Source organism: Zalophus californianus, chromosome 8 (assembly GCF_009762305.2).
Source record: "Zalophus californianus isolate mZalCal1 chromosome 8, mZalCal1.pri.v2, whole genome shotgun sequence".
NCBI lineage: Eukaryota > Metazoa > Chordata > Mammalia > Carnivora > Otariidae > Zalophus > Zalophus californianus.
The window spans coordinates 50,691,870-50,717,242 of NC_045602.1; the positions used below are offsets into that span (position 1 = coordinate 50,691,870).

General features: G+C 44.4%; 1 protein-coding gene across 3 annotated transcripts; it reads right to left on the reverse strand.

Annotated features, from left to right (window-relative positions):
* Positions 1-1,282: 1,282 nt before the first annotated feature.
* Positions 1,283-6,776, reverse strand: SPR (sepiapterin reductase). 3 transcript variants are annotated; one of them, XM_027624235.1, is made up of 4 exons: positions 6,323-6,776; positions 5,447-5,737; positions 5,088-5,132; positions 1,928-2,062 (listed from the first exon to the last, which is right to left on the reverse strand). In XM_027624235.1, exons 1-3 carry the CDS (start codon positions 6,642-6,644, stop codon positions 5,089-5,091), a joined length of 657 nt encoding a protein of 218 aa, XP_027480036.1. In that variant the 5' UTR covers positions 6,645-6,776; the 3' UTR covers positions 1,928-2,062; position 5,088. The 3 variants fall into 3 exon arrangements, with proteins under 3 accessions (XP_027480035.1, XP_027480036.1, XP_027480037.1); XM_027624236.1 differs by lacking the exon at positions 1,928-2,062 and adding an exon at positions 4,805-4,966; XM_027624234.1 differs by lacking the exon at positions 5,088-5,132 and having other exon boundaries at positions 1,283-2,062; positions 6,323-6,739.
* Positions 6,777-25,373: the final 18,597 nt, after the last annotated feature.

Below are 25,373 nucleotides of genomic sequence, written 5' to 3' on the forward strand. Positions count from 1 at the left end.
CCAAGGGTTCCCAACTTCGAGGCTCATGCATTGTCCTGTGGGTCTGGTGAATCCAGAACAATCTGTCTAGACTGAACTCCAGTCCCCCTGAGGCCCCAAGTAGGAGTGGCAGAGTGAAGAGTTCTTGCTGTAGGTCAGCAAGCGGGGAGGGCATCTGGGCTGCAAGTGGGGCTCCAGGTTGATCTGGATCTTGATATTAAAAGGCAATAATATCTGAATCTCTGGGCACCTACTGCAATACTAGGACTGTGCTAAACATTTACAAACATTAGGTCACTTAATGCCCCCAATGACCCTCAGAGGGAGGTTCCATTTTTCAGATAAGGAAACCGAAACACAGAGAAGCAATTTACGCTGGGTTACAAGCTGGCAAATGGCAGAGCCGGGATATGAGTGCAGTGCTTCTGACTCCAGTGAGGGCAAATGCTCTGCTGGGTAACGAAAGAGCATGAATTACTTGCTCCTTCCTGGGGGCAGCTCCAACCCAGAGCCTGCCTCCGGAGCTGAGCAGCCCCGGGTTCTCCCCAGAACGGCCTCAGTGCGCCCTCTGCTGTGCATGAGAAGGAACAAAGAGTTCCCTCCTACACGCTCAGATGCAAGGCTGAGTCCTGGAGAGTTGGCTAGCAGGGACCATGGTCTCTCCTCCTAAATAAGGCGCAGGGGCAAAGGGCCGGTTGACTAGCTGCAGACCACCACCACTGTGGAGCTCCCAGCTCTGCCGAATCTGCCGACAGCAGAAGGATGAGTTTGTTTACATACCTGGATTCTTGGGGCTTCCTTCTCTTGGAATATTGTCCACCTCCCCCAAAGGCATGTTGGTCCTAAGCCCACCCCACTGAGGACCAGGACCATGTGCCACATGGACTTTATCAGGGGGGCCCATGACAGACCGTCCCTTGAGGAGAAGCATCCGGAACACTGCCATGTGGGCAAAGGGTAGAATTGGGAGTCCAAGCAGGCCAGGGAGGCTGGGAGTCAGGCTCTGAAGCCTAAATACTCTTTGAATAGGTCGATGGGGAAAGGGTAATAAAGACTGGGGTCAGCATAGGCATCTGGAGGAACAGGCAGCTGGGTATGTCCATCTTGGCCAACTCTGAACCCGAGCTTGCCACTGGGTAGGGCTCTGTGAGAAAAGGCAGACAACCCCAAGATAACACCCCTGGAAATATGGGTAACTCCCCAAGTTTGGGTTAATTGCATTAAGGAACACCTCTGGACCCAGCGAGTCAGGAGTCATGGGCCCTGTGTCAGAGAAGGCAGGGGTGAATAAAGGACAATCTACATTTTATTTGTATCTGCTTTTTATTTGTACATAAATTCTCAGGGGCCCCTCCCCCCCATCTGGGGGACAGATGGTAGGTTCTGGAGGGAGAAGGCATCTGAATAAGGACACGAAGTTCAATGCAAGGTCCTGCTACCATGAGCATGGGGCATCCTTGTGTGCCAAACTTGCACTGTCCTCCCTCCCCTGTGGGCTGTGAATCTACATGGGCCCTCCTGTTTGACATTAGCTCAGCCAGGGACTGGCCATGAGAGCCCCCAACCTCTTCTCTTCAGGGTTGCAGCTTCTTGTTCTGATTATCCCATCCCTAAAATTCTATTTCTGGGGAAACAGACTACCAACAGCCATAATTTCTCTCTTCCAAGTTCCCCCTAACTCAGGGCAGTCAACAGACTCCTGAGAACTGGGATTCCAGTGACCCGAGGCCCTCACTGCCGGCTGGTTCTGAGGGCAGGACAGTAGGTATGAGTGCTTATCTGGGTAAGGCAAGGTTGGCGGTGCCCCTGTGGCAGAATGGGGGGTGGCACAGGGCTCCTGGGTGTGCCTGAGAGAGGGGGGAAGAAAGCCCCAGAAAGCCAAGGACACTGGCTTAATTATCATAGAAGTCAACATGGGCTCCAGACTTGAACGTGTCCTTTTGCACCAAGCTTAGCAGTTTCTGGGCTGACATCTTACAATCCACAAGCTCCCCTTTTGTCTTCAGGTCCTGCAGCCTTTTTCGTAAGTCTGGGTCCATCGAGGTCTCCCGGGCCAACTGCTGCATGTCTGTGTCCAGGGGACCTAGAACATGAAGAGCTGAAGTTGAGGGGACATGGGCCAAGGCAGGGCCCCTGATGTGTGTGTGGAGTATGGTGGAGGCAGGTCTGGCCACTGGCAATACCTCACCCTGGCTGACAAGTGTGGTCAGGGTCATTCTGTCACTTTTGAGCTCCAGACTCAAATCCCGATGCCCCAGTGAACATGGTATCTCCAGACCACTGTATCTAGAACCAAGCTTTTCACCTCCTGTCCAGTCCAACTGGTACCTCCTCCTCCTGACTTTTCCATTTCTATTAATGAAATACTCTTCTCCCAAACTCAAAACTTCCATCCCCGGCTCTTCCCTCTCCACTCTCTTACCACAACCAACGAGTCATCAAGTAGGACGGACCTTTCTGCTTCTACATACCCTGACGATGCGGCCCTTTATACAGCCCTGGTTCTCTCTCTGCTTCAGCTCCTTCTGTAGCCCTCTGCTAAATGCATCTTGCTAAAATATCATTGGGGTCGGCAAAGGGGTGGCATAGGAGTTTCTAGCACTTTTCTGCAGAAATATCAATATGAACTATTAGCTGCCCATGAAATTACCTTCACAAAAGCCAAGGATTCCGGGTAAGGGATTACACTGCCTGGGTGAAGCACAGAAATAAGAAAGGATGCATTGAGGAAGGTAGGAAATATAGATGTGTATTACCCTTATCATCTGCCCCCAAGCCTGGGCATCCCAGTGTAGAGACACCCTCCCCGTGGGAGGAGAGTGAAGTAAGCACCCGACTTCACAGGGGATCCCAGAGCCAGCCCACCCTAGCACCAGGCCAACTTCCATGGCCCTAGGTGTCTCCCTCTGGGCCCCCATGAACCCAGGCCCCCAGCTAACCCCACTGCCTGCCAGATCCAGTGCCTCAGCAGCCCCAGGCAGCTCCTATGGCACAGGTTCCCACAAACCTAGGCCCCAGGGTCACTCTCGTGCCTGCTGGTTACAGCCAGCTCCAAGCTCCCAGAAAGCCCCAAAAACCCAGGCCCCCAATCCATTCCAGTATCAGCTGGCCCTTGTGGCCTGGGGTTGCTCCCATGGCATCAGGCTCCTGACAAGCTCCCATGAACATAGGTACCTGGCACATTCCAGCCAGCTCCTGTGGCCCTAGATGCCTCCAAGCTTGCAATCAGTGCCTGTAAACCCAGGCTCCCCGCCAGGCCCAGCACCAGACTCACTACCATGGACCCAGGCTTTCAACCCACCCCAGCAACAGGCTGTCCATAGACTCCTGCGGCAAGCCTGCTACAGACATCACCAGGTGGTTCACCCAGAATCACTGCATGGGTTGACTGGTAAAGGGTTTTGCCTACTGAAGTCAGCCTGTAAAGACTGGGAGAGGTGCCTCCTTCCTCCATGCACAGACACCAACAGGGGGCCACAAGGATCATGAATAATCAAGGACATGTGACACCACCAAAGGAAACCTATTAAACTCCAATGACTGACCCTAAAGAAATAAGATGTATGAATAATTCAAAATAATCCTCTTAAAGAAATTCAGTGAACTGTAAGAAAATGCAGATAGATGGGGTGCCCAGGTGGCTCAGTTGGTTAAGCATCTGACTCCGGGTTTCAGCTCAGGTCAGGATCTCAGGGTCATGGGATTAAGCCCCACATCAGGCTCTGTGCTCAGCGTGGAGTCTGCTTGAGATTCCCTCCCTTTCCCTCTCTCTCCCCCTCTGCCCTTTTCCCCTTCTCCCCACTCACATGTGCTCTCTCTCTAAAATAAATAAAATCTTGGGCGCCTGGGTGGCTCAGTTGGTTAAGCGACTGCCTTCGGCTCAGGTCATGATCCTGGAGTCCCGGGATCGAGTCCCGCATCGGGCTCCCTGCTCGGCAGGGAGTCTGCTTCTCCCTCTGACCCTCTTCCCTCTCGTGCTCTCTATCTCTCATTCTCTCTCAAATAAATAAATAAAATCTTAAAAAAAATAAAATAAATAAAATAAATAAAATCTTAAAAAAGAAAATGCAGATAGACAACTAAATGAAATTAGGAAAACAGTGCATGAACAGAATGAGAAGTTCAACAAAGAAATAGAAACCACTTTAAAAAAAACACAACAAATCGAAATCCTAGACTTGAAGAATAAAATTACTAAACTAAAGAATTCAAGAGAAGTCAACAGCAGACTCAACCAAACAGAAGAAATGAGTGAATCAGAAGACAGGTCATTAGACATCATCTAGTCAGAAGAGCAAAAAGAAAAAAGAACAAAAAAGACTAAAGATGATTTGAGGGATACCATCAGAAGAGATAATCTACACATTATTGGAACCCCAGAGAAATAATGGCTGAGAACTTCCCAAATCTGCGGAAAGATTTGTATATCCAAGCTCATGGAGCTAATAGGTCACGGCAAAATTTCAACCCAAAGTTATCTTCTTCAAGACACCAGGCCTATGAGATTTCACTGGTAAACTGTGTGTGTTTTCATTACTATTCCTTTGTGATGTAGTTTGAAATCAGGGAGCGTGATGCTTCCAGGTTTGTTTTCCTTTCTCAAAATTGCTTTGGTTATTTGGGAATCTTTTGAGGTTTCATACAAATTTTAGGATTGTTTGTTCCATTTCTATGAAAAATGCCATTGGAGTTTTGATAGGGATTGCACTGAATCTATAGATAGATTTGGGTAGTACGGACATGTTAGCAGACCAAGTGTCACAAGACCCCTTACTGTTTAACTTTTGTGAAGACAGGGCTCTCTCTTATTTACCCCAGCATCCCCACGGTGTTCTGGCACAACTTAGCCTGGGGTGGCCAGCACTTCACAATGTCTCTCTGCTCTTCCTTCAACTAACGTTTCCTGAGGACTGACCAAGTGAGGTGCTTCGCTAGGTGCTGGGGACATACGGGTGCACAGTGCACAGTTCCTGCCTTCAGGGTTTTCCTACCAGGAGAAAGAAACACAGATTTGAAGAGGATACAGTGTGGTAAGTTCTATCTAACATTAAGAAGTGCTAGCAGTCAGATAGCACTTCACAGCTAGGGATCATTTTCATGTATATTACCTCATTCAGTCCTCCCAACTGCACCGTAGACAGGTCGCATCTTCCCTGGTTCACATAAGGAAATATGGTACAGGCCTGAAATTCAAACCCTCTCAACTCTAGTATCTCAGACTTTCTGGCCCCACCCTCCAGGCCGGGCAACTCCCCCGTCTCTCCCCTTATCTTCTAACTACACTCCCTATCCCAGGCAGCTCTGACTTCTGGAGCCTGTATTTCCCTAAAGGAGTGATGGTTAATGATTGAGGGACAATAAACTCTGTGGCTTCTTTCTTGGAGGGGACAGACTAGGCCCTTTCCCCACCCCCAGAGGGGAACCAGCCAGTTCTGGGTGACAGGGATGGCAGTAAAGTCCCACCTACCTGGGGCATAGCTCAGCACCCTAACACTAGGTTCCTCTGCGGCTAGAACCTGGAACATCATGTCACGGGCAGCCTTCCCTGCACAGTACAATCCCCAGCCCTTGAAGGGCTGCAGAGCACAGAGGGAGGAGATGTTAACCACAGTCCTGCTGAGGCCAGGACTGTCTGGAAAGGCCTTCAGGATACTAGAAGTCAGACAGAGCATGGAGGTCAAGTTGAGAGCCCAGTAGTTGTTCACTTCAGCTGGGTCGGCCAGGTCCACGAAGCCTTTGGACACGTCCCCAAGAGTGCCTGAAAAACCAGACCTGAAGAATCACTCTGTGCAGATGGGTTTTCTCTTCCCCCAGCCCTCTCCAATTTCTAGACACCCCCTTCCCATTCAAACCTAGAGGAGTATCTCTAGCGCTTCTGAAGACGCCTCCCTCTTCCCAGCTCTGCAGACAGACACACACACCTGGGGTTGTTCACTCATCCCAAGTTGCAAACTGAAAGTGTGCATGTCCTGCTCTGGGCCTGGGGGGAGAACGCAGGAGGCCATTTGGAAAAGACGGTATTTACTTTTGCTGGAAGACCTCAGGCCTCCGCCAGAGGGCGCGGAGCTAGGCGATCGGGAAAGTTCTACAGGTATTTTGGAAAATTTGCCCAGAAATGGGGGGGCGGGGGTAGGGGAAGAATGAGCCGCACCGATGGCAGCGAGTCTCCCTCCGTACCTTGCTGAAACAGCTCGGATTTTCAGGCATCTTTTCTGACTCCTAAGAGTGACCTTTAAAGTTCCTAGGGGTGGGGAAAGTGAGAAGGAGGAAGAAGAGCTAGGGGCGCTAAGCAGTATTCCTAGGGCTCCCACGGGGAGTCCGCCGCCGCCGGCGGGCGCCTTACCCGCATTGTTGATGAGCAGCACCCGCTGCAAGCCCTCGGGCCTGGGGAGCTCGCGCAGGGCCCCGAGCAGCTGCTGCAAACCGGCCTCGACGCCCAAGTCGGCGGGCACCCGCACCACGCGCAGGCCGGGCCGCCCAGCGTCCAGCTCCGCCTCCAGCTGCTGCAGCGCCTCGTCGTTGCGGGCGCTTAGGACCAGCACGGAGCCGGGCGACAGCAGCCGGGCCAGGAGCGGAGCCAAGGCCCGGCCGAAGCCACGGGAGGCCCCGGTCAGCACGCACACGGCGCGTCCCAGGCCGCCGTCCCTGTCCCTGCCACCCTGCATGCCGGCGACCCGCAACCTATCGCGCGGCGACCCGGGACTGGCAGGGGGGCGGGGCGGCCGCGGTTGGAGTAGGCGGAGGCCTGGCCGGAGGGGGCGGAACCGAAAGCTTCGGCCGCGACTGAGAGGCGCCGCTTTTCCTGGCCGCGGCGGGCGCAAGTGCAGGCGCCTGCGCGGTCCCAGTCTGCGGGAAGGGGCTACACCTAAGGGGCCGGGAGGAACCGCCTCCACCCGGAATCCTAACCCAGTTCTGGGCCTGGCCTCATTCTACTACCACCACCACAACCCGCACCCCTCCCCGCACTTCCGCACGTTCATTCCCCCGCAGGGCCGCATCCGCCTCCCAAGTTCACACCCCACCTCCTCGCACAAGAGACCTCCTCCAGGCCAGGCCATCCGGCTCCGTGCTGGGCATCCCTGTAAGCGGCCAGCAAAAGCCCAGAATGCGGCGCATGCCACTTTAGGGCTCTGGGAACTCATCGCTCTCAGCTTAACGGGAGCTACCTCTGGGAGCACCACAGTGGCTCCTCCAAGTGGTGTAAAAACCTCTTCTCCCTTTCTAGACTCAGGGCAACGCTGTGCTCCAGCCAGTTCCCCTTCCTCTGAGATTTTGGGGTCTCCTGCTTTTACAGGTCTGTGTTACCCCGATTTCTGCACCCACTCAACGCTACACGTTTCCGAGCGGTCAGTTGCACCTACTCCCAACTTCTTAAAGAGGACTGCAATTACTTCCATTTTGTCTTTCAACTTTCTGATTAAGTTCTTTCTAGCTTATCTCTGAACTCAGGCCACCGAACCTATCCCCTCAAGCAACCCCTCAAGCAATAGGGACTGCTCCCACGCCAGCAAGACCCGGTGTGATACAATGGTTGGTTTGACCTTCACTGCCTATCTGCAGTACCCACCGACCTGTGTCCCACATTTCCCTAATATAAACCTGGAAGTATTTGTGGCAATTTGAAGGCAGTTTTTGAGACGTTAGTCTGCTGTCTTCCCAGTGAAATAAATTCCTTTCTGGTTTCACTGCCACTCTGCTCTCTGCCTTTGGATTTTGTCAGCTGTGAATGGCCAAACCTGGTCTGTTTGGGACCCTCTGAGCCAAGTGTCCTTGCACCCCTGTGCCCTGGCTACACTTCAAGTTTACGCAATCAGCTGAATCTGTAAATCCAGACCTGTACTTCAGAAAACCCACATTTCCGATTTTTTTCAAGGAGAGAGGGAAGATAAGGTCGGGGAGACAGCTTCAAATCTGAACATGGAGACTTCAGAGTTTAGCAAGGGTGGTAAGTAACTTCTGATAACTCAGCCCAAGTCCTCACAGGGCTGTTCTCTCTCTCCGAGTGGACAGACTGCAAAGTTGCCTTTACAGGCTCCAGGAAAAAAATGTGTTTTGCTTCCTTGTGCTGTGTGGGCTATCATATCAACACCAAAACAACTTGGGAAGGTTTTTACTGGTCAGCGTGGGTTTCCTTACTGCAAACTTTTTGTAAAATGTGCAGTTCAGATTGCACCATGGAACATACTCTAACAACAAATGAAACTGCAAAGAAATCTTAAACATCATTTAGTAGATTTATTGTCAATATGCACAGTATTATTTTGAAAGTATTTGATGAAAAGTAGGACCAAAAAAAAAAAGTAGTTATGCTAATGTTGTTAGGAGCCCAAATTTTCAGTGTTAAAGAGACCAGGTGTAAACTGAAGGAAATTAAGGGAAAAGTCTGTAAAATTGAATTTGAATTGGAAGCCAGAAAATTGTATATTTATTGCAACTACTTTTACTATTATTCGATAACACTAAAACCATGTTTTTCCTCTTCTGGGTATGTTGGTTCTCCAGTATCTATGACTAACCTTTTTAAGACTTCTTCCTGCAATAATGGCAGAGATTAGAGGATGCCCTGTGAAAATTAATAAAAGGAAATCTCCTTTAAAGAAAAAAAAAAGAAAATCTCCTTTAGAATGGAATTGGGAGGGCCTCAGGGTGAGCTCTCATGCCCTATCACTTATCAGTTACACACAGATCCAAGGGAAGAGAGGGACCTCGCACATGGGTATTGCTTTACTATTCCAGCAGGAGGAAGAAAGGCTTTTCTCCTGCTGTGGCAACAGCCCAGCCAATGAGAGACTGCAACAACTCAGTCAATGAAAAGCCATTGGCCCTACAAAGTTCTTGCTGGAACTGTCATGGCCACTATATACTTTGAACTCCCAGTCTACTCCAATGGACTTTCTATGTATAACTTCCCAACTTCCCCTTTTCCTCTATAAAAAAAGAATTCCTCTCTTCTGTGGGGGAATGCATCCTCTGGGTTGTGATTCTCTGCTATTCCCAAATAAACCCATTTTTGCTGGTAAAATAACTGGCAGTTTTGTTTTTTAAGGTTAATGTTACTTGGTGATCAGAAGTGGGATGCAAAGAAGACCCCCAACAACTCAGAGGCTGGTGAAGAAACATGTCAGCACCCACAGAGCCAACTGGGCGCCTACTGCTTTCTGGCTGACCCTGGAGTTTGAGGTAAGTTTTCTCCTGGATTTTGAGCTCCGTGCTTTGTGTTTGCACTCTCCAGGCTTTATTAGGATGTTTTAAAAGGCCTTGCTGTTTGTTTTTTTGTTTTTTTCTCTGAGAGTGCTCATTTGGCTTTTGGTCAGACTTCTTTTGGGGACTGTTCCTGTTCCTTTTGGAACTGTGCCTGTTGGACCAGCACTAGCCTTCCGTCAGACTCCTGTCTGGAACCAGACTGTTCCTGTTGGAACTGTGCTGGCCTTTAGTCTGATTCCTTCTGGAACCAGGCTATTCCCGATGCAACTGTGCTGTTCAGGAATTTTTCTCTTTGCCCTAGAGTAAAACCTCTATAAAATGGGATCACAGTCATCAAAATGCTTTGAGGGTACTGCCCCCCTCCCCGCCCTTACTGGGACTCTGGCTGGCTTTGTGTTTAAAAACTATGGTCCCTCTGCCTACACATTTATAACTAAATGGACTGACTTAACCAAAAGTAATTTAGACCTCCAATGGCCATAATGGGGAACTTTTGATCTCTCTAAGCCTATTTTACTCAAAATTAAATTAGAAAGCCATTGCTCCTTAAAAGAAAAAAAAAAAAAGAATGGGATGCCTATTTTAAGTGTTATCGATAAAGTAAGCAATTAGTTAGAAGTGAGCTGGAGGCAAGGATGGTGATAAAGAGGTTACACATTAGAAGTCTTAGAAGGCCGGGGGCACAACATCCTGACTTTGTGGCTTCCAAGACCAACAGACCAAGAGCCACAGGTGCAGAGTATGCCCTCTCCTCTTCTACCTCTGCCTCAGGGTAACCTCTAGCTTCACTGTAATATATTTACGTTATAGTTACAGGCCCTGTAGGGGAAGAGGGCCATTACAGTTCCAGAGGAATCTTGTAGGGCCAAAACTACCCCTCCCAACCGGTAGGAGGCATCCCTTAGATGATGGGAAACAACCTCAGTCAGAGGTTGACCAATAACCTATGCAAACATAAAACGAAAAAACGCCCCTAATCCCTGTGCAGTTGCTTCCTCTGGGCCTGCGCACGCTCCCTTCTTGACAGTGTCCTCTCCTTAATAAACGGCTTTGTGCCTGCTACCTTCCTCCCGGCTGTGTCTGAGTGCGGAAGCTCACGTGACTCTTCCGTGGGGAATCCATTCACGTAACGGAGACTCTGCCACGGCTAACAGTACCTTGAGGCTCCCCAATATCTTCAGACCTCGCTTCTTCTAAACCTAGCTGTTCCAGAGGACCTGTTTGAAAACAGCCCCCAAGGACAGTGTGGTTTACCTGGACTAGGAGAAGGCCTGGAAAAATCTTCCTTTTCTAACAAAGTTGATTATCTGCCGCCCTGACACGCACACTGCCAGTCTTTTTTTTTTTTTTTTTTTAAGATTTTATTTATTTATTTATTTGAGAAAGAGAGGGAGAGCATGAGCAGGGGGAAGGCAAAGGGAGAAGAAGAGGGAGAGAGAGAAGCAGACTCCCCACTGAGTGGGGTGCGTGATGTGGGGCTCGATCCCAGGACCCTGAGATCATGACCTGAGCCGAAGGCAGACGCTTAACCGACTGAGCCACCCAGGCGCCCCTACCAGTCTTATTTCAAGCAATATTTCAGCAATTTGTGAATAATATTTCAGGGGCAACACAACCCATAGAATCCCTTTATAATAGCACAATGGTTCCCAAATTTGTGTGTACATTGGAGTCACTGCAGAACTACAAAAACACTTGATGCCTGTGTCCCACAGGCCTGGACTTAGGAATTTTGTAATTAAATTTTTGTTCAAGTTACTTAAACTAAAAAAAGAGAGAGAGAGAGAAGAAAAGAATTCACCCACTTCTCCCAACCTCCATCTCTTGTAACCACCAATCTGTTCTGTTTATTTTTGTTTGTTTGTTTAGATTTCACATATAAGAGAGATCATACCGTATTTATCTTCTCGGTCTGACTTACTTCACTTAGCTATAGCGTCCTTGAGGTCCATTCATGTTGTTACAAATGGAAAGATTTCATTCTTTTTTTTTATGGTTGAATAATATTTATCCATTCATTCATCTATGGACATTTAGGTTGTTACCATATCTTGGCTATTGTAAATAATGTTGCAGTGAACATGGGGGTGCAGATATCTATTCCAGTTGGTATTTTTGTTTTCTTTGCATAAATACCCAGAAGTGGAATTACTGGATCATATGGTAGTTCTATTTTTAATTTTTTGAGGAACCCCCATACTGTTTTCCATAGTGGTTGCACCAATTTACTTTCCCACCAGCAGTGCACAGGGTTCTCTTTTCTCCACATCCTCACTCTTGTTATTAACACCTGCTGTTTCTTGTCTTTTGATGATAGCCATTCTGACGGGTGTGAGGTGATAGCTCATTGTGGTTTTGATTTGCATTTCCCTGATGATTAATGACACGGAGCATCTTTTCTTGTACCTGTTGGCCATCTATATGTCTTCTTTAGAAAAATGCCTATTCAGGTCTCCTGCCCATTTTTAAATTAGATTGTTTTGATGTTTTGTTTTGGTTTTGGTTTGTTTGTTTGTTTTTGTTTTGTTTTGTTTTTTTGTTTTGCTATTGAGTTGTATGATTTCTTCATATATTTTGGATATTAACCCCTTATCAGATATATGATTTGCAACTATTTTCTCCCACTCACTAGGTTGCCTTTTCTTTGCTGTGTAGAAGCTTCTTGGTTTGATATAGTGCTACCCGTTTTGTTTTTTGTCTTTGGCTTTTCAAGTTTTTATTTTAATTCAGTTAGTTAACATACTGTGTTATATTAGTTTCAGGTGTACAATATAGTGATTCAACACTTCCATACAACATCCAGTGCTCATCATGGCACGTGCACTCCTTGATCCCCATTGCCTATTTAACCCATCCCTCACCCACCTGCCCTCTGGGAACCATCAGTTTGTTCTCTATAATTTAGAGTCTGTTTTTTGATTTGTCTCTCTCTCTTTTATCCCTTTGCTCATTTGTTTTGTTTCTTAAATTCCAAATGTGAGTGAAATCATGTGGTATATTTCTTTCTCTGACTTACTTCGTTTAGCATTATACTCTCTAGCTCCATCCATTTTCTTGCAAATGGCAATATTTCATTCCATGGTGTATACATACCACATCTTCTTTATCCGTTCATCAATTGATGGACACTTGGGCTGCTTTCATATCTTGGCTATTGTAATAATGCTGCTATAACATAAAGGTGCATATATCCCTTTGAATTAGTGTTTTTGTATTCTTTGGGTAAATACCCAGTAGTGCAATGGCTGGATCATAGGGTAGTTCTATCTTTAACTTTTTGAGGAACTTCCATACTTTTTTCCACAGTGGCTGTGCCCGTTTGCATTCCTAACCAGCAGTGCACAATTGTACCTTTTTTTCCACATCCTCACCAATACCTGTTTTTTCCTGTGTTGTTGATTTTGTCCATTCTGATAGGTGTGAGGTAAAAACTCATTGTGGTTTTGATTTGCATTTCCCTGATGACCAGTGATGTTGAGCATCTTTTCATGTGTCTGTTAGCCATCTGTATGTCCTCTTTGGAAGAATGTCTGTTTATGTCTTCTGCCCATTTTTAAATTGGATTATTTGGTTTCGGGTATTGAGTTTTAGAAGTTCTTTTTGTCTTTTGGATATTAACCCTTTATCAGATATGTCATTAGCATATATCTTCTCCCATTCCATAGGATGTGTTTTACTTTTGTTGATTGTTTCCTTCACTGTGCAGAAGCTTTTCATTTTGATGTGATCCCAATGGTTTATTTTTGCTTTTGTTTCCCTTGCCTCAGGAAAGATCTAGAAAAAAGTTGCTATGGCCAATGTCGAAGAGGTTACTGCCTGTGTTCTCTTCTAGGATTTTTATGGTTTCAGGTCTCACATTTAGGTCTTTAATCCATTTTGAGTTTGTTTTTTTTGTATGCTGTAAGAAAATGGTCCAGTTTCTTTTGCATGTTGCTGTCCAGTTTTCCCAACACCATTTGTTGAAGAGACAGACTGCCTTTTTCCCATTGGATATTCTTTCCTGCTTTGTCAAAGATTAATTGACCATGTAGTTGGGTGTAGTCCTACCTGTGTTTTGCTTTTGAAAGAGGGACCTGGTTAAATACACTGTGGTACATCTATTTCAATGTAAAAGTGAATGAAAATTTCTCTGTATACTGATGTGAAAAATTGAATGAAAATGGCAAAGTGAAGAATAGGAAAAAATTATATACTGTTACCTTTGCACAGTAAAAAGGGGGCATAAAATATATATATACTTAAATTTTCTTACACTCACATATTAAATACTAGAAAAATCCCCAATAAATTATAAAACTAGTTAACTCTATAGAGGAGGGAGAGGGGATTGGGGTGGAAGTGAATATACACACTTGTATTTGTATTATTTTGACTTTTCAAAGCCATGTCAATGTATTCTCTATGCAAAAATAAATAAAATAGATTCTTTTTAAAAAAGATTTTATTTGAGAGAGAATGAGAGAGAGAGAGAGAGAGAGCATGAGAGGGGGGAGGGTTAGAGGGAGAAGCAGACTCCCTGCTGAGCAGAGAGCCTGATGCGGGCCTGGATCCTGGGACTCCAGGATCATGACCCGAGCCGGAGGCAGTCACTTAACCAACTGAGCCACCCAGGTGCCCAATAAAATAGATTCTTAAATGAATACATAAATGTACTAGGAAAAAATAAGGACAGATTATATCAGAATTTTAATCATTGTAGACTTGCTGGGCATTTTAGCGTTCATAACATTAAACAAATTGATGTTTAAGAACTATATTTAAGGGCGCCTGGGTGGCTCAGTTGGTTAAGCGTCTGCCTTCGGCTCAGGTCATGATCCCAGGGTCCTGGGATCAAGCCCCGCATCAGGCTCCTTGCTCTGCGGGGAGCCTGCTTTTTCCCTCTCCTCCCCACTTGTGCACTCTCTCACTATCTCTGTCTCTCTCAAATAAATAAATAAAATCTAAAAAGAAAAAAAATTAAAAAAAGAACTATATTTAATTTTTGCTATTTAATTGTATTTAGCTTTGAGTCTTTCAAGAAAAAGTTCTCTTTGGGAATTCTTCACATCTTGCAAGGATAACTTGCAAGGAGAACATCAACTCTGCAACCCCAAAAGTTCATGAGGTGGAAAACTCTAAAATTTTGTAAAGAACATCCATGCTGAAACAACTTTGACCCACATATAACTAAGAATACAGACTATGAATAAAAGGAGAAAGTTTCAGAGAAAAATGAGACACCCTAAACCCTTTCTGTTCTTACGAATCAAATTACACAACAACAGACTTTATAAAAATATTTCAGGAGTATAGTCTCTTCTACTTTTGAGACAAAAAATTGGAACAGAGGGTGCCTGGGTGGCTCAGTTGGTTAAGCAACTGCCTTCGGCTCAGGTCATGATCCTGGAGTCCCAGGATCGAGTCCCGCATCGGGCTCCCTGCTCAGCAGGGAGTCTGCCTCTCCCTCTGACCTTCTTCCCTCTCATGCTCTCTCTCTACCATTCTCTCTCTCTCTCTCAATAAATAAAAATCTTTTTTTTAAGATTTTATTTATTTGTTTGACAGAGAGAGACACAGCGAGAGAGGGAACACAAGCAGGGAGAGTGGGAGAGGGAGAAGCAGGCTTCCCGCGGAGCAGAGAGCCCGATGCGGGGCTCGATCCCAGGACCCTGGGATCATGACCTGAGCTGAAGGCAGACGCTTAACGACTGAGCCACCCAGGTGCCCCAATAAATAAAAATCTTTAAAAAAAAAATTGGAACAGAAAGCTTGACAAAATTATTACCATGGACTGCCAACTATTTTTAGTGGTAGAAGTTGAAGGATTTTTGACATCTGATGAAGATACAAATTTCCTTCTATAAAATATGTTACTAAAAACAGTTTTTACAGTTAAAGTCTGCTGTATATGAAGTTTAATAATATTATTAAATATGCTACTTCTGTATTCTGTACCTCAGACACTTGAATATGCAGAAGCAAGCAGAAGTCTTTTTTTTTTTTAAGATTTTATTTATTCATTTGAGACACAGAGATACAGAGAGAGAGAGAACATGAGCAGGGGGAGAGGCAGAGGGAGAGGGAGAAGCAGGCTCCCCGCTGAGCCAGAAGCCTGATGTGGGACTCGATCCCAGGACCCCAGGATCATGACCTGAGCCAAAGACAGACGATCAACCATCTGAGCCACCCAGGCGCCCCAAGCAGAAGTCTTTTTAAAAATAAGACAACATCATGGATTGTTGGCAATAAACTGTAGACCTTTTCCATATTCTCCAACCAAAGCACACTATATGATACACATGATACTTTGGAACTGCATTGTCATGTACTTACCCAAGATGTTCAAACAAGGTAATAATAGCAGTTTTAGCATTAAGAGGGCTGGTTGACCAGAAGAAAGCCTTGACATTTTACTTTGCAGAGAACAATAGCAGCAGAGCAGGATTTTCTAACAGTCACGGGAGCTTGGGTAAAGTTTATTTGCTGGAAACTGCTGAAGAAGTAATCAACTCAGTGTTCACTTCCATTCGTGAAACTTGTTGTGGGAGTGGGAATGGGAATTTACAGATAAACAAGACCAGGGAGGAGGCTAGAATAAATCATGTGATGATGGATTCACATTGCAGACATCAATATGAACTCATTTAGCTTAATATAGATCCAGAGAGATAAATAGACAAATAATTATAGATAGTGTCTACATATATTTCCAAGCTCTGCCCTTTGAGAGGGTCAAGAAGCAGACACCCCAGTAGCAATGAGCATACCCAGTGCCCAGATCTTCATTTCTCATACCATTCTCCAATAAAAAGAACCAGGGCTCCTTGGAAAATGGCTGATTCTAAAACTGGTATAGAAAATAACCTGGAGCAACTTGTAGTGCCTGAAAGTAAAAAAATGCTTAAAAAATAAAACACCTAAAATGATAGGAGTATGTCAAAGAGACACAAGATGCAACTGAAAGTGCTCCCAGTGGCCAAAGCAGGGCAAATTGAGCAATAAAACCAAGTAGTATTGGATTATAACCCAAAGTATAAAATAATTATCCATGAGTCCACAAGCTATAAATAAATGATTAAGTAAATAAAAGAATATATGGAGCAGAATAGACAAATCTCCCATACAGAAGAACTCTAAACAATTTACGTACATACCTCAAGGGAGTATTTGTGCTCCATCTTATGCTTCACCTCAAGATGGCGGAGCATAACTCCTCACTTCTTATGTGTAGGCTGGGCGTAGTGAATTCCTTCCAAATTGTATGGTATGTAAAGGGGTAAAAAAGTAACATTATAGTGGAGAAACCTGACAAAAACTACCTCAGCCTGGAGATCAAGGTCAACATCAACACTGATGAATCACGTTGATACCATGTACCTTTGATATGATGTGATAGGAATGTCACTTTACTCTGTGGTCTTCCTCTCCAAAACCCATATCCCAGTATAATCAGGAGAAAGACATCAGGCAAACCCAAATTGAAGACATTCTACCAAATACTGGGTCAGTACTCCTTAAAAATGGCAAGGTTATCAAAAATAAGGAAAGCCTGAGGAGCTGTCATTGTCAAAAGGACACTAAGGAGATGTAGTGACTAAATGTAATATGGGATCTTGGATGGGATCCTGGGACAGAAAATGATTATTAGGTAAAAACTAAAGAAATCTGAATAAAGTGTTGACTTTAGGAAATAGTGATAATTTGTTCACTAGCTGTAAGCAAATGTACCACATTAATGTAAAATATTGATAATAGGGGAAGCTGGATGTGGGCTTCACAGCCCACAGTTTTTCTGTAAATCTAAAACTATTCTAAAAAAATAATGATCCACTTATTAACCCATAATTTCTTTTAAAGAATTACCTGAATTTAGATAGATATGTTCTTATTTCTGAGTTTACTTTAAAATGTATCCAAAAAGGGACACCTGGGTAGCTCAGTCAGTTGAGCATCTGGCTCTTGGTTTTGGTTCAGGTCATGATCTCAGGGTCGTGGGATTGAGCCCTGAGATAGGCTACATGCTCAGCGGGGAGTCTGCTTGAGGTTCTCTCCCTCTCCCTTTGCCCTTCCCCCTGCTTGTGCTCTCTCTCTTTCTCTCAAATAAATAAATCTTAAAAAAAATGCATCCAAAAAATTAGATGAGTTAATGGAAGAATAGAGGGCTGACTAGGTGGATAGACATATGCTAAAGCAAATATAGTAGTTGTCAATAGTAAAATCTAGGTGGTTGACCCAGCACTTCCACTCCTAGGTATCTATCCGAGAGAAATGAAAACCTGTGTCTCCATAATGACTTGTTTGCAAATGTTCATAGTAGCATTATTCACAATACCCAAAGCTAGAAGCAATTTCAGTGTCCAGCAACTGGTGAATGGATAACATAAATGTGGTATATCTACACAATGGAATACTACTCAGCAATGAAAAGGAACAAAGTCCTGATCCATGCTACAACATAGGTGAACCTCATGAAAGCAGCCAGACACAAATGACTACATTTTGTATGATTCTATTTGTATGACATTTTTAAAAAGACCAAAACAATAGAGACAATGCAAATCAATGGTTATTCAAGACCAAGAATGGAAGCAAGAATTAGCTGCCAGTAGGCATGAGGGAACTATTTGGGGGTGATAGAAGTGTTCTAAAATGATTGTGATGATCATTGCACAGCTGCGTTTTATAGTTTTTGCTCTTAAATTAAGTTTTGATCCATTCTGGATTAATTTGTATATGGTATGAGGTAAAGGTCCAACTTTTTTTGCCTGTGGATATCCTGTTTTCTTAAAATACTTTGTTGAGTAGACTGACCTTTTCCTCATTGACCTGTCAAAAATCAATTGACCAGAGATGTGAGGATTTATTTCTGGGTTTTTGATTTTATTCTGTTGATCTATCTGTCTATCCTAATGCCAATACTACACTGTTTTTGTGACTATAGCTTTGTAGTAAGGTTTTTAAATTGGGAATTGTGAGTCCTTCAACTTTGTTCTTTTTTCTCAAGATTGTTTTGGCTATTCAGAGTCCTTTGAAACGTCATATAAATTTTAGGATGAGCTTTAACATTTCGGGATAGAAAAAAGACCAAAAAAAAATGCCATTGGGATTTTGATAGGGATTGCATTGAATCTGTATATTTCCAATCTATGAACATGGGATATTTCCCCATTTACTTAGGTCTCCTTGAATTTCTTTCAGCGATGTTTTGTAGCTTTTAGTACATAAGTCTTGTGTTTCCTTAGCTGACTTTACTCCTGAGCATTTTCTTTTGATGCTTTTTTAAATGGAATTATTTTCTTATTTTTCTTTTTGGTTTGTTCATTGCTAGTAGTATATAGAAATACAACTGATTTTTATGTGTTGATTTTGTATCCTGCAACTTTGCTGAATTCAGTTTTTAGCTATAACATTTGTGCGTATGTGTACGTGTATGTGTGTGTGTGTGTGTGTGTGTGTGTGTGTGTGCGTGTGAAAAGAGAGAAAGGGGGGTATTTTTTATCCACAAATAGACAATATCTATTTTTTAATGACCTAAAGAACACTTACAAAAATTCATCTTTACATAGTGATCTCTATAAATCTCCAAAATTCTCTTAACAAAATGAAAAAAAAGCAATGATTTTCTAAAAAAACACTTGAAATTCTGAAACCACATTTCCAAATAACTCAGTTCAAAGAAGAACTATAAATCCGTTCATGAAGGAATAATGGGGAGAGCACTACTTTATACACCAACGGAACTCTGCTCTGAGGAAAATTTATATTATAAAATATTTATTATTAGAAAGCAAAAAAGACAGAAATGAATCAAGTGTCCACCTTATATGTGTTAAGGATATTTACAAAAACCAGAAATAAATTCAGACAAGATAAAACAGAAAAAAATATATTTTTGATTCGATTTACATCCCTGAAAGAGGAAGGTGAAAACAGGTCCAAAAAGGGCAGAAGCCCCAGGTGGCTCTGGGGTTGCTTTCTGAACCAGGTCACAGAAAGCAATGAATCAGCTACAGGATGAATCAGCTACAGCTCCTTTAGGTCTTATTATTTTGCTTAAGATTTAGTTGCCATGGAGAGAGCATAAAATTAACCTAGGTCAGTTTTCATGTCTATTTTTTAATCTAGAAAAGTTTCGTGCTTCTTCATTGATGGTTTCACCAAACCCCTGGCCAATAGGGAAGTGTTAGTTCCACAGGAAAAACTGGGGTAATTTATAAGAAGAAGGGTCAATGGATACAGACTGGCAAAAACAACAAATCATCCGTTACACACCTTTAGAAGCTAGATTTTTGTGAGGCTGTTCGCTATAGCATTTACCTATAGTACCAAAAATTATAAAGTGCTCAATACTAACTGAACAGTTAAATAAAATATAGCACGTTTAAGATGGTCTGTGATGCAGCCATTACTAATTGTGTTTTGGATCGATATTTAAAGGTTGAGAAACTGTCTATGGAAAAATTGAATATAAACTGTATAGAGTCTATGAATTAAATCTAGTTTTCTTCTTTAAATTTTTATTGTTATGTTAATCACCATACATTACATCATTAGTTTTTGATGTAGAATTAAATTTAGTTTTAAAAGTTTTATTTATGCATATAACCAACACCTGAAGAGAATGCACAAAAATGTAGTATGTGTGTATCTACATCCTAACACCTGAACTTGTTAATATGACCTTATTTGGAAAAGAGATATTTGTAGATGTAAAAGTAATTAATGATCTTGAAATGAGATCATCCTCTATTATCCCCATGGGTCCTAAATCCAATGACCAGTGTCCTTGTAAGAGGCAGGAGAGAAGACACAAACTGCTGAGAAGGCCACAGCCATATGAAGACAGAGAAAGAAGCCACAAGCCAAGGAATGTCTAAAGCCACCAGAAGCTGGAAGAGGCAAGAAATGAATCTCTTCTAGAGGCTTTGACGGGAATGTAGCCCTCCTGACAGCTTGATTTTAGACTTTTGCTCACCATAACTGTGAGAGAATAAATTTGTGGTGTTTTTTTTTTAAGATTTTATTTATTTGACAGAGAGAGACACAGCGAGAGAGGGAACACAAGCAGGGGGAGTGGGAGAGGGAGAAGCAGGCCTCCTGCTGAGCAGGGAGCCCGATGCGGGGCTCGATCCCAGGACTCTGGGATCATGACCTGAGCTGAAGACAGACGCCTAACGACTGAGCCACCCAGGCACCCAAATTTATGTTGTTTTAAGCCACCTAGTTTGTAACAAATTATCACAAACTAGGTGGCTTAAAACAACAGAAATATTTATATATATGTCTGTGTGTATATATATATATATACACACACACAAATAAGAGCAATGTCTATAGGTAGATGGATAGAGCCAATATATAAAATTTATTTTCCCAAAATTACCTTATTTTCTCACAACAAAGCTTACTGTTTAAAAATGTGGGTCTGCAGGGCGCCTGGGTGACTCAGTCGTTAAGCGTCTGCCTTCTGCTCAGGTCATGATCCCAGGGTCCTGGGTTCGAGCCCCACTTTGGGCTCCCTGCTCAGCGGGAAGCCTGCTTCTCCCTCTCCCACTCCCCCTGCTTGTGTTCCCTCTCTTGCTGTCTCTCTCTCTCTCTGTCAAATAAATAAATAAAATCTTTAAAAAAACTGTGGGTCTAAAGAAGGCTAGTAAATTTAATGTCAGACAAAATAAAATTTAAGCCAAAAAAAAAAAAAATTTAAATGTGCCCATATTCTCACAGGCAGTTTGGGGCCAGAATGCTAGCCACTGCAACTCAGGAAACCCCTCCAGCTGTGTCTCCTGTTTGCTGGCTACTTTGAATGCCCCCGCTCTTGAGGGTTCTTTCTACCTCCTTCAGGTGTGGGTGTCTCCTTGCCCTCCAATCTGGTAGTTTGCTTTACCCCATTTCACTTTTACAAATGACCCACATCAGTACCTGTTTTTGCTGATGGAAGGAAATCTGAAGAGGATTTTTGCTTTTAGGACCTAGTCATTGCTTCTTTACTTTATGCCATTTCGGTTTAGGAAAGGGGTTCTAGGAATGCACAAACTATACTTTCAGGAAGTAGGGAATCGATTCCCCTCTCCCACCTCCTTCCCTTTGCTTTGGTGTCCTGGCTGGGTGGGCTGGTTTGGGACTGGGTCTCCCTCCTCTGCTGCCGCCTTGGTTCCCTCCCCGTCTGACCCCAGCACTCAGCATCCCCGATCCTCACTTGTCAGGGAAGGGGGAATCAGACATTTACAGAGTGGGGTTATTACCGCCTTTCAAGTGCTCATAACACATGGGGAGGGATAATGAGTCAAAACTGCCAGAAACAGACCTGCACTACCCTATGAATTCCGCTGCCGCTCGTGGTGACTGTTTTCTATTCTCTACGGGCTGAGGTGAGAATTAAAGTTACTCGTTTTTGTTGGCGGGGGTGGGGGGGTTGGGGGGGCGGGGGGGAGGCCGAGCAGTGAAAACACAGGTCACCTTATTTTTAGAAACCAGGCCGCAGAAAGTGTTGTCCTCGGTATTCTCGCTGCCCGGTATCCCCAGATGACCGAACAAACCAGGCGCTGCCCAGTATCCTCCAGTCACCTAACAAGGCAGGACTCTGCGAAGTGGGGGCTCTCTTGGGAGTCGTGGCAGGGTGGAGGATCACCTGCAACAGCACCAGGACCCCAGGCCGGGTTTACGCCCGAGCAGTCCAGTCGCCACCAGGTGGCGCCAAAGCGCAGCCGAGACCCGGGGGATTGGCGTCCTGCCGCCTCAGCCTGGAGAAGCTGTGGAAGCCTGAGGATCAGCCCCTGCATGCGACTCTTGAGAAGGGGCCCTGCCCTCTGCCCCCTACCTAACCCCAGTTAGGGACGTGAGGCCCAAAAGTGGAGATTCTCTGGGGAGGACAGGCAGGCAGCCTGGAGAGGTGTCAGGATTGTACCAGGACTGGAGGACCTGAGGATGGGAAGTTTTCACAAAGGTGGGCGGAAGAGGGTGGGAGAGTGGAAGTGGCCTTGGAGTCCCAAGCCAGGAAGTGAGGGAGACAGGCCACAAAGCTAATGTCTGCATACGTACGCCCTGGCAGGGGACAGGCCTGGGGGTAGAAGATGATCTCCAGGGATGCCACGGTGGGCAGGAAAGGACCACAGAGCATTCAGATGACCTTCCCTTAATGCTACAAAGGTCCCCCCAAGGGTGCCTGGGTGGCTCAGTTGGTTAAGCGACTGCCTTTGGCTCAGGTCATGATCCTGGAGTCCTGGGATCGAGTCCCACATCGGGCTCCCTGCTCAGTGGGGAGTCTGCTTCTCCCTCTGACCCTCCCCCCCTCATGTGCTCTCTCTCACATTCTCTCTCTCAAATAAATAAATAAAATCTTTAAAAAAAAAAGGTCCCCCCCAACTTAGATGCAACCCGCTGTGGGAAGGTGGGAAGGGGGAAACCCCAACTGACTGGAAAACTCCTGAAAAAACAGAAATAGCTAAGTTTGCCTGGAAGTAACTAGTATTTGTGGGTGGCTGATGGGTTTTATTGTTTTAATGTACAGTAGGAGTTACATTTTGTTTTACCAAACCTTAGATCTTGGCCTGTGAAATGCACATCAGCTACAAATATTTGTAAAAATTGATTGCATATAAGAAACCTTAATAAATTCCAAAAAGTAGAAATTGTACTGACTATATTGTGTAGCCACATTATAACCAATAAATATGTCAAAGCAAGAAAACCCAGCCACTTGGAAATCATAAAGGCGGGGGCGGAGTATTCTAAATAGCGCTAGAGTCAGAGAAATCAAGATTAGAATACCAGAATCTTTAGAAAAAGAATAAATAAGAAAACATAACATATCAATGCTCAGGTATATGGACAAAGATGTGTTTTCAGATATAAACTCATAGCTTTAAATGCTTTTGTTAACTGAGACAAAGAGAATTTAATCAACCGAATACTTCACTTAGAATTTTAGAAAAACAAAATCTTTTTTAAAAAAAAAGATATTTATTTATTTATTTGAAAGGGAGACAGAGAAATTGAGCATAAGCCAGGGGACGGGGTGGGGAGGAGCAGAGGGAAAGGGAGAAACAGACTCTTCTGGCAGGGAGCCCGATGCAGGGCTCAATCCCAGGACTCCAGGATCATGACCTGAACCTAAGGCAGACGCTTAACTGACTGAGCCACCCAGGTGCCCCGAGAAACAACAAATCCTTAAGATAGGAGTAAAGAAATAACTGCAGAGATAAATTAATTAGAAAAGAGAGTAGAGCTAGTTATTTTTAAAAAATGAATAGACAAATTACACTAAGAGAAAATGCAAAATATACATCTCTTACTTACCTTGTCCTTCAGAAAGTACTTAGCCATCTGTCTGAGCAGTGGGCCCTACCTTCCCCCCAATTTGCCCACCGTGCCCCTCTAAGGAGAGTCACTATACACCCTCCCTCGAAGGTTAGAGCCCCCTGCTATAAGATCTGACATAACCTTCAAAATCCTGAAGTTCCCACACTTACATGGCCAGGGCGAGATTGGGAATGTCCCTTTTGAGGATGATAGGTTGGTATGAGTCACTGGCCAGTTGTAAAGTGCTTATGCTTGTGTGTGTGTGTGTGTGTACGTACAAGTGTAAGGCTGCACATAGGTATGTGTGTTCAAGTATGGGTGTGCAAGTGTGGGGGGTGTGTACAAGTGTGTGTGTATACAAGTGTGGTGTGGGTACATGCAAGTGTGGGGGGTGTGTACAAGTGTGGGAGGTATGTTGTTTTCTTTCAGTCCTTGAATTATTCTGAGTTGTTGAATCCAGATGTTCTCTCAGCATCCAGTCCCAACACAGAAGTACATTTTTTATGTGCTCTACAACCACTGATAGGCATGTATTATAAACCAAGGATTTCAATGAATTCAAATTGTGCAGCCCACCCCAAAGGAACAACCAGAAGGGAACTACTTTGATTTTCTTGTCCACCTGTGTCAATCATCTGTAATATCAGCACTGTATACCAGGGACTCAGTGCCGAACAGTCATTATCTCAGTTACCCTTTCATTACGTAGGACATGCTATTATCATTCCCACCAAGAGATAGCTAGGGCTCAGAAGGGTTCAAGTGATTTGCCCTGCATCACACACCTATCCCAATGCTGACCCTCAGTGAGGTTTGTATGGCTCCCAAGATGCTGGTCTTATCATTTTGCTATAAAAAGTATAATACTTTTTTTATAATAAAGGTCTTTTAAAATTATTTTTAAAGTATTTTTCCCCGATGCTTTGAAAAGTATTTTTTCTCCACTCTTGTTGGATGCATATAAAACATAGTATGCATGTCTGCCTTCGTCTTTTTCCGCCGTAGGTGTGACCCGAATCAGGGGTCCCCGTACAGCCAGAGCGTGGGACACTGTATTGTGATATGACCTCCGAAAGGTGGCTGCAGAATTTGTAGGTTTTTCATGTGCATAAAGTCCAGACCCTTTGCCCTGCAAGAATCTGCCCCAGTGGGAAGACCTCCTTGTTCTCATAATCCCTCGGTCTCTAGTTTGGCCTCAGAATCTGCTTTTCGTCCTTCTCCCATGCTGCTTCTCACAAATGAGCAAACATGGTGCTGGCCGGCATTAAAACACCACAGTTGCTAATACGCAGTGATTTTTCTGTTCTTGAGTCCGATTCAAGATATAACATATAAAATGACTACCTTAGACTGTTATCGAAATTTAGTTATTTTTTCACAGAGCATTTGTTTTGATTTGTTAATACTATAAGGTTTTCCTGATCTGCCACATCATCAGTTCCCCCCCCCCCCCATTTTGGCATCCAGTCTTAAGCAAAATCCATGAACTCCCTAGACCTTGCTAAATCCAAGCATTGGGAGAGCATCCCAAGGGTGAGAAGACTAAAATTCCTAAAACTGCCTCGGTGTCACTAAGGTTTGCTTGACCTGGCTCTGTCTGCCTACAATTATTATCAGCAGCTTTTCTGAGTTCTGGTGTACGCTTGCCATGGTTTTTGCCTTTCCTTTTTGTTCTGTGTTGTGTGGGCGCTTTGCTGGGAAGGTGAAAGGAGTTGCGTTGAGGACTGTTAGCCAGAACATCCTCTCAAAACACGGTTGGGGTGAATCTGTGAAAGTCCTGTGGAACAACCAGTTACTGAATTTGGAGGTTCCTGGAGCTGGCCCCGGGGCAGTGGAAACCTTCCCTCTCCTTCCATCCCTTGCCACCACGCTCACGTCTCATCCTTCTTAGGAAAGCAAGGGAGGTCTGGCTA

Excerpts from the sequence above, each read along its gene's own strand:
- SPR (XM_027624234.1), bottom strand. The coding sequence starts at position 6,644 with ATGCAGGGTGGCAGGGACAGGGACGGCGGCCTGGGACGCGCCGTGTGC. Across the intron at positions 5,738-6,322 it reads GCTGCTCATCAACAATGCGG|GCACTCTTGGGGACGTGTCC; the intron begins GTAAGGCGCCCG and ends CTGGTTTTTCAG. Across the intron at positions 2,063-5,446 it reads GGTGCTGAGCTATGCCCCAG|GTCCCCTGGACACAGACATG; the intron begins GTAGGTGGGACT and ends TTCATGTTCTAG.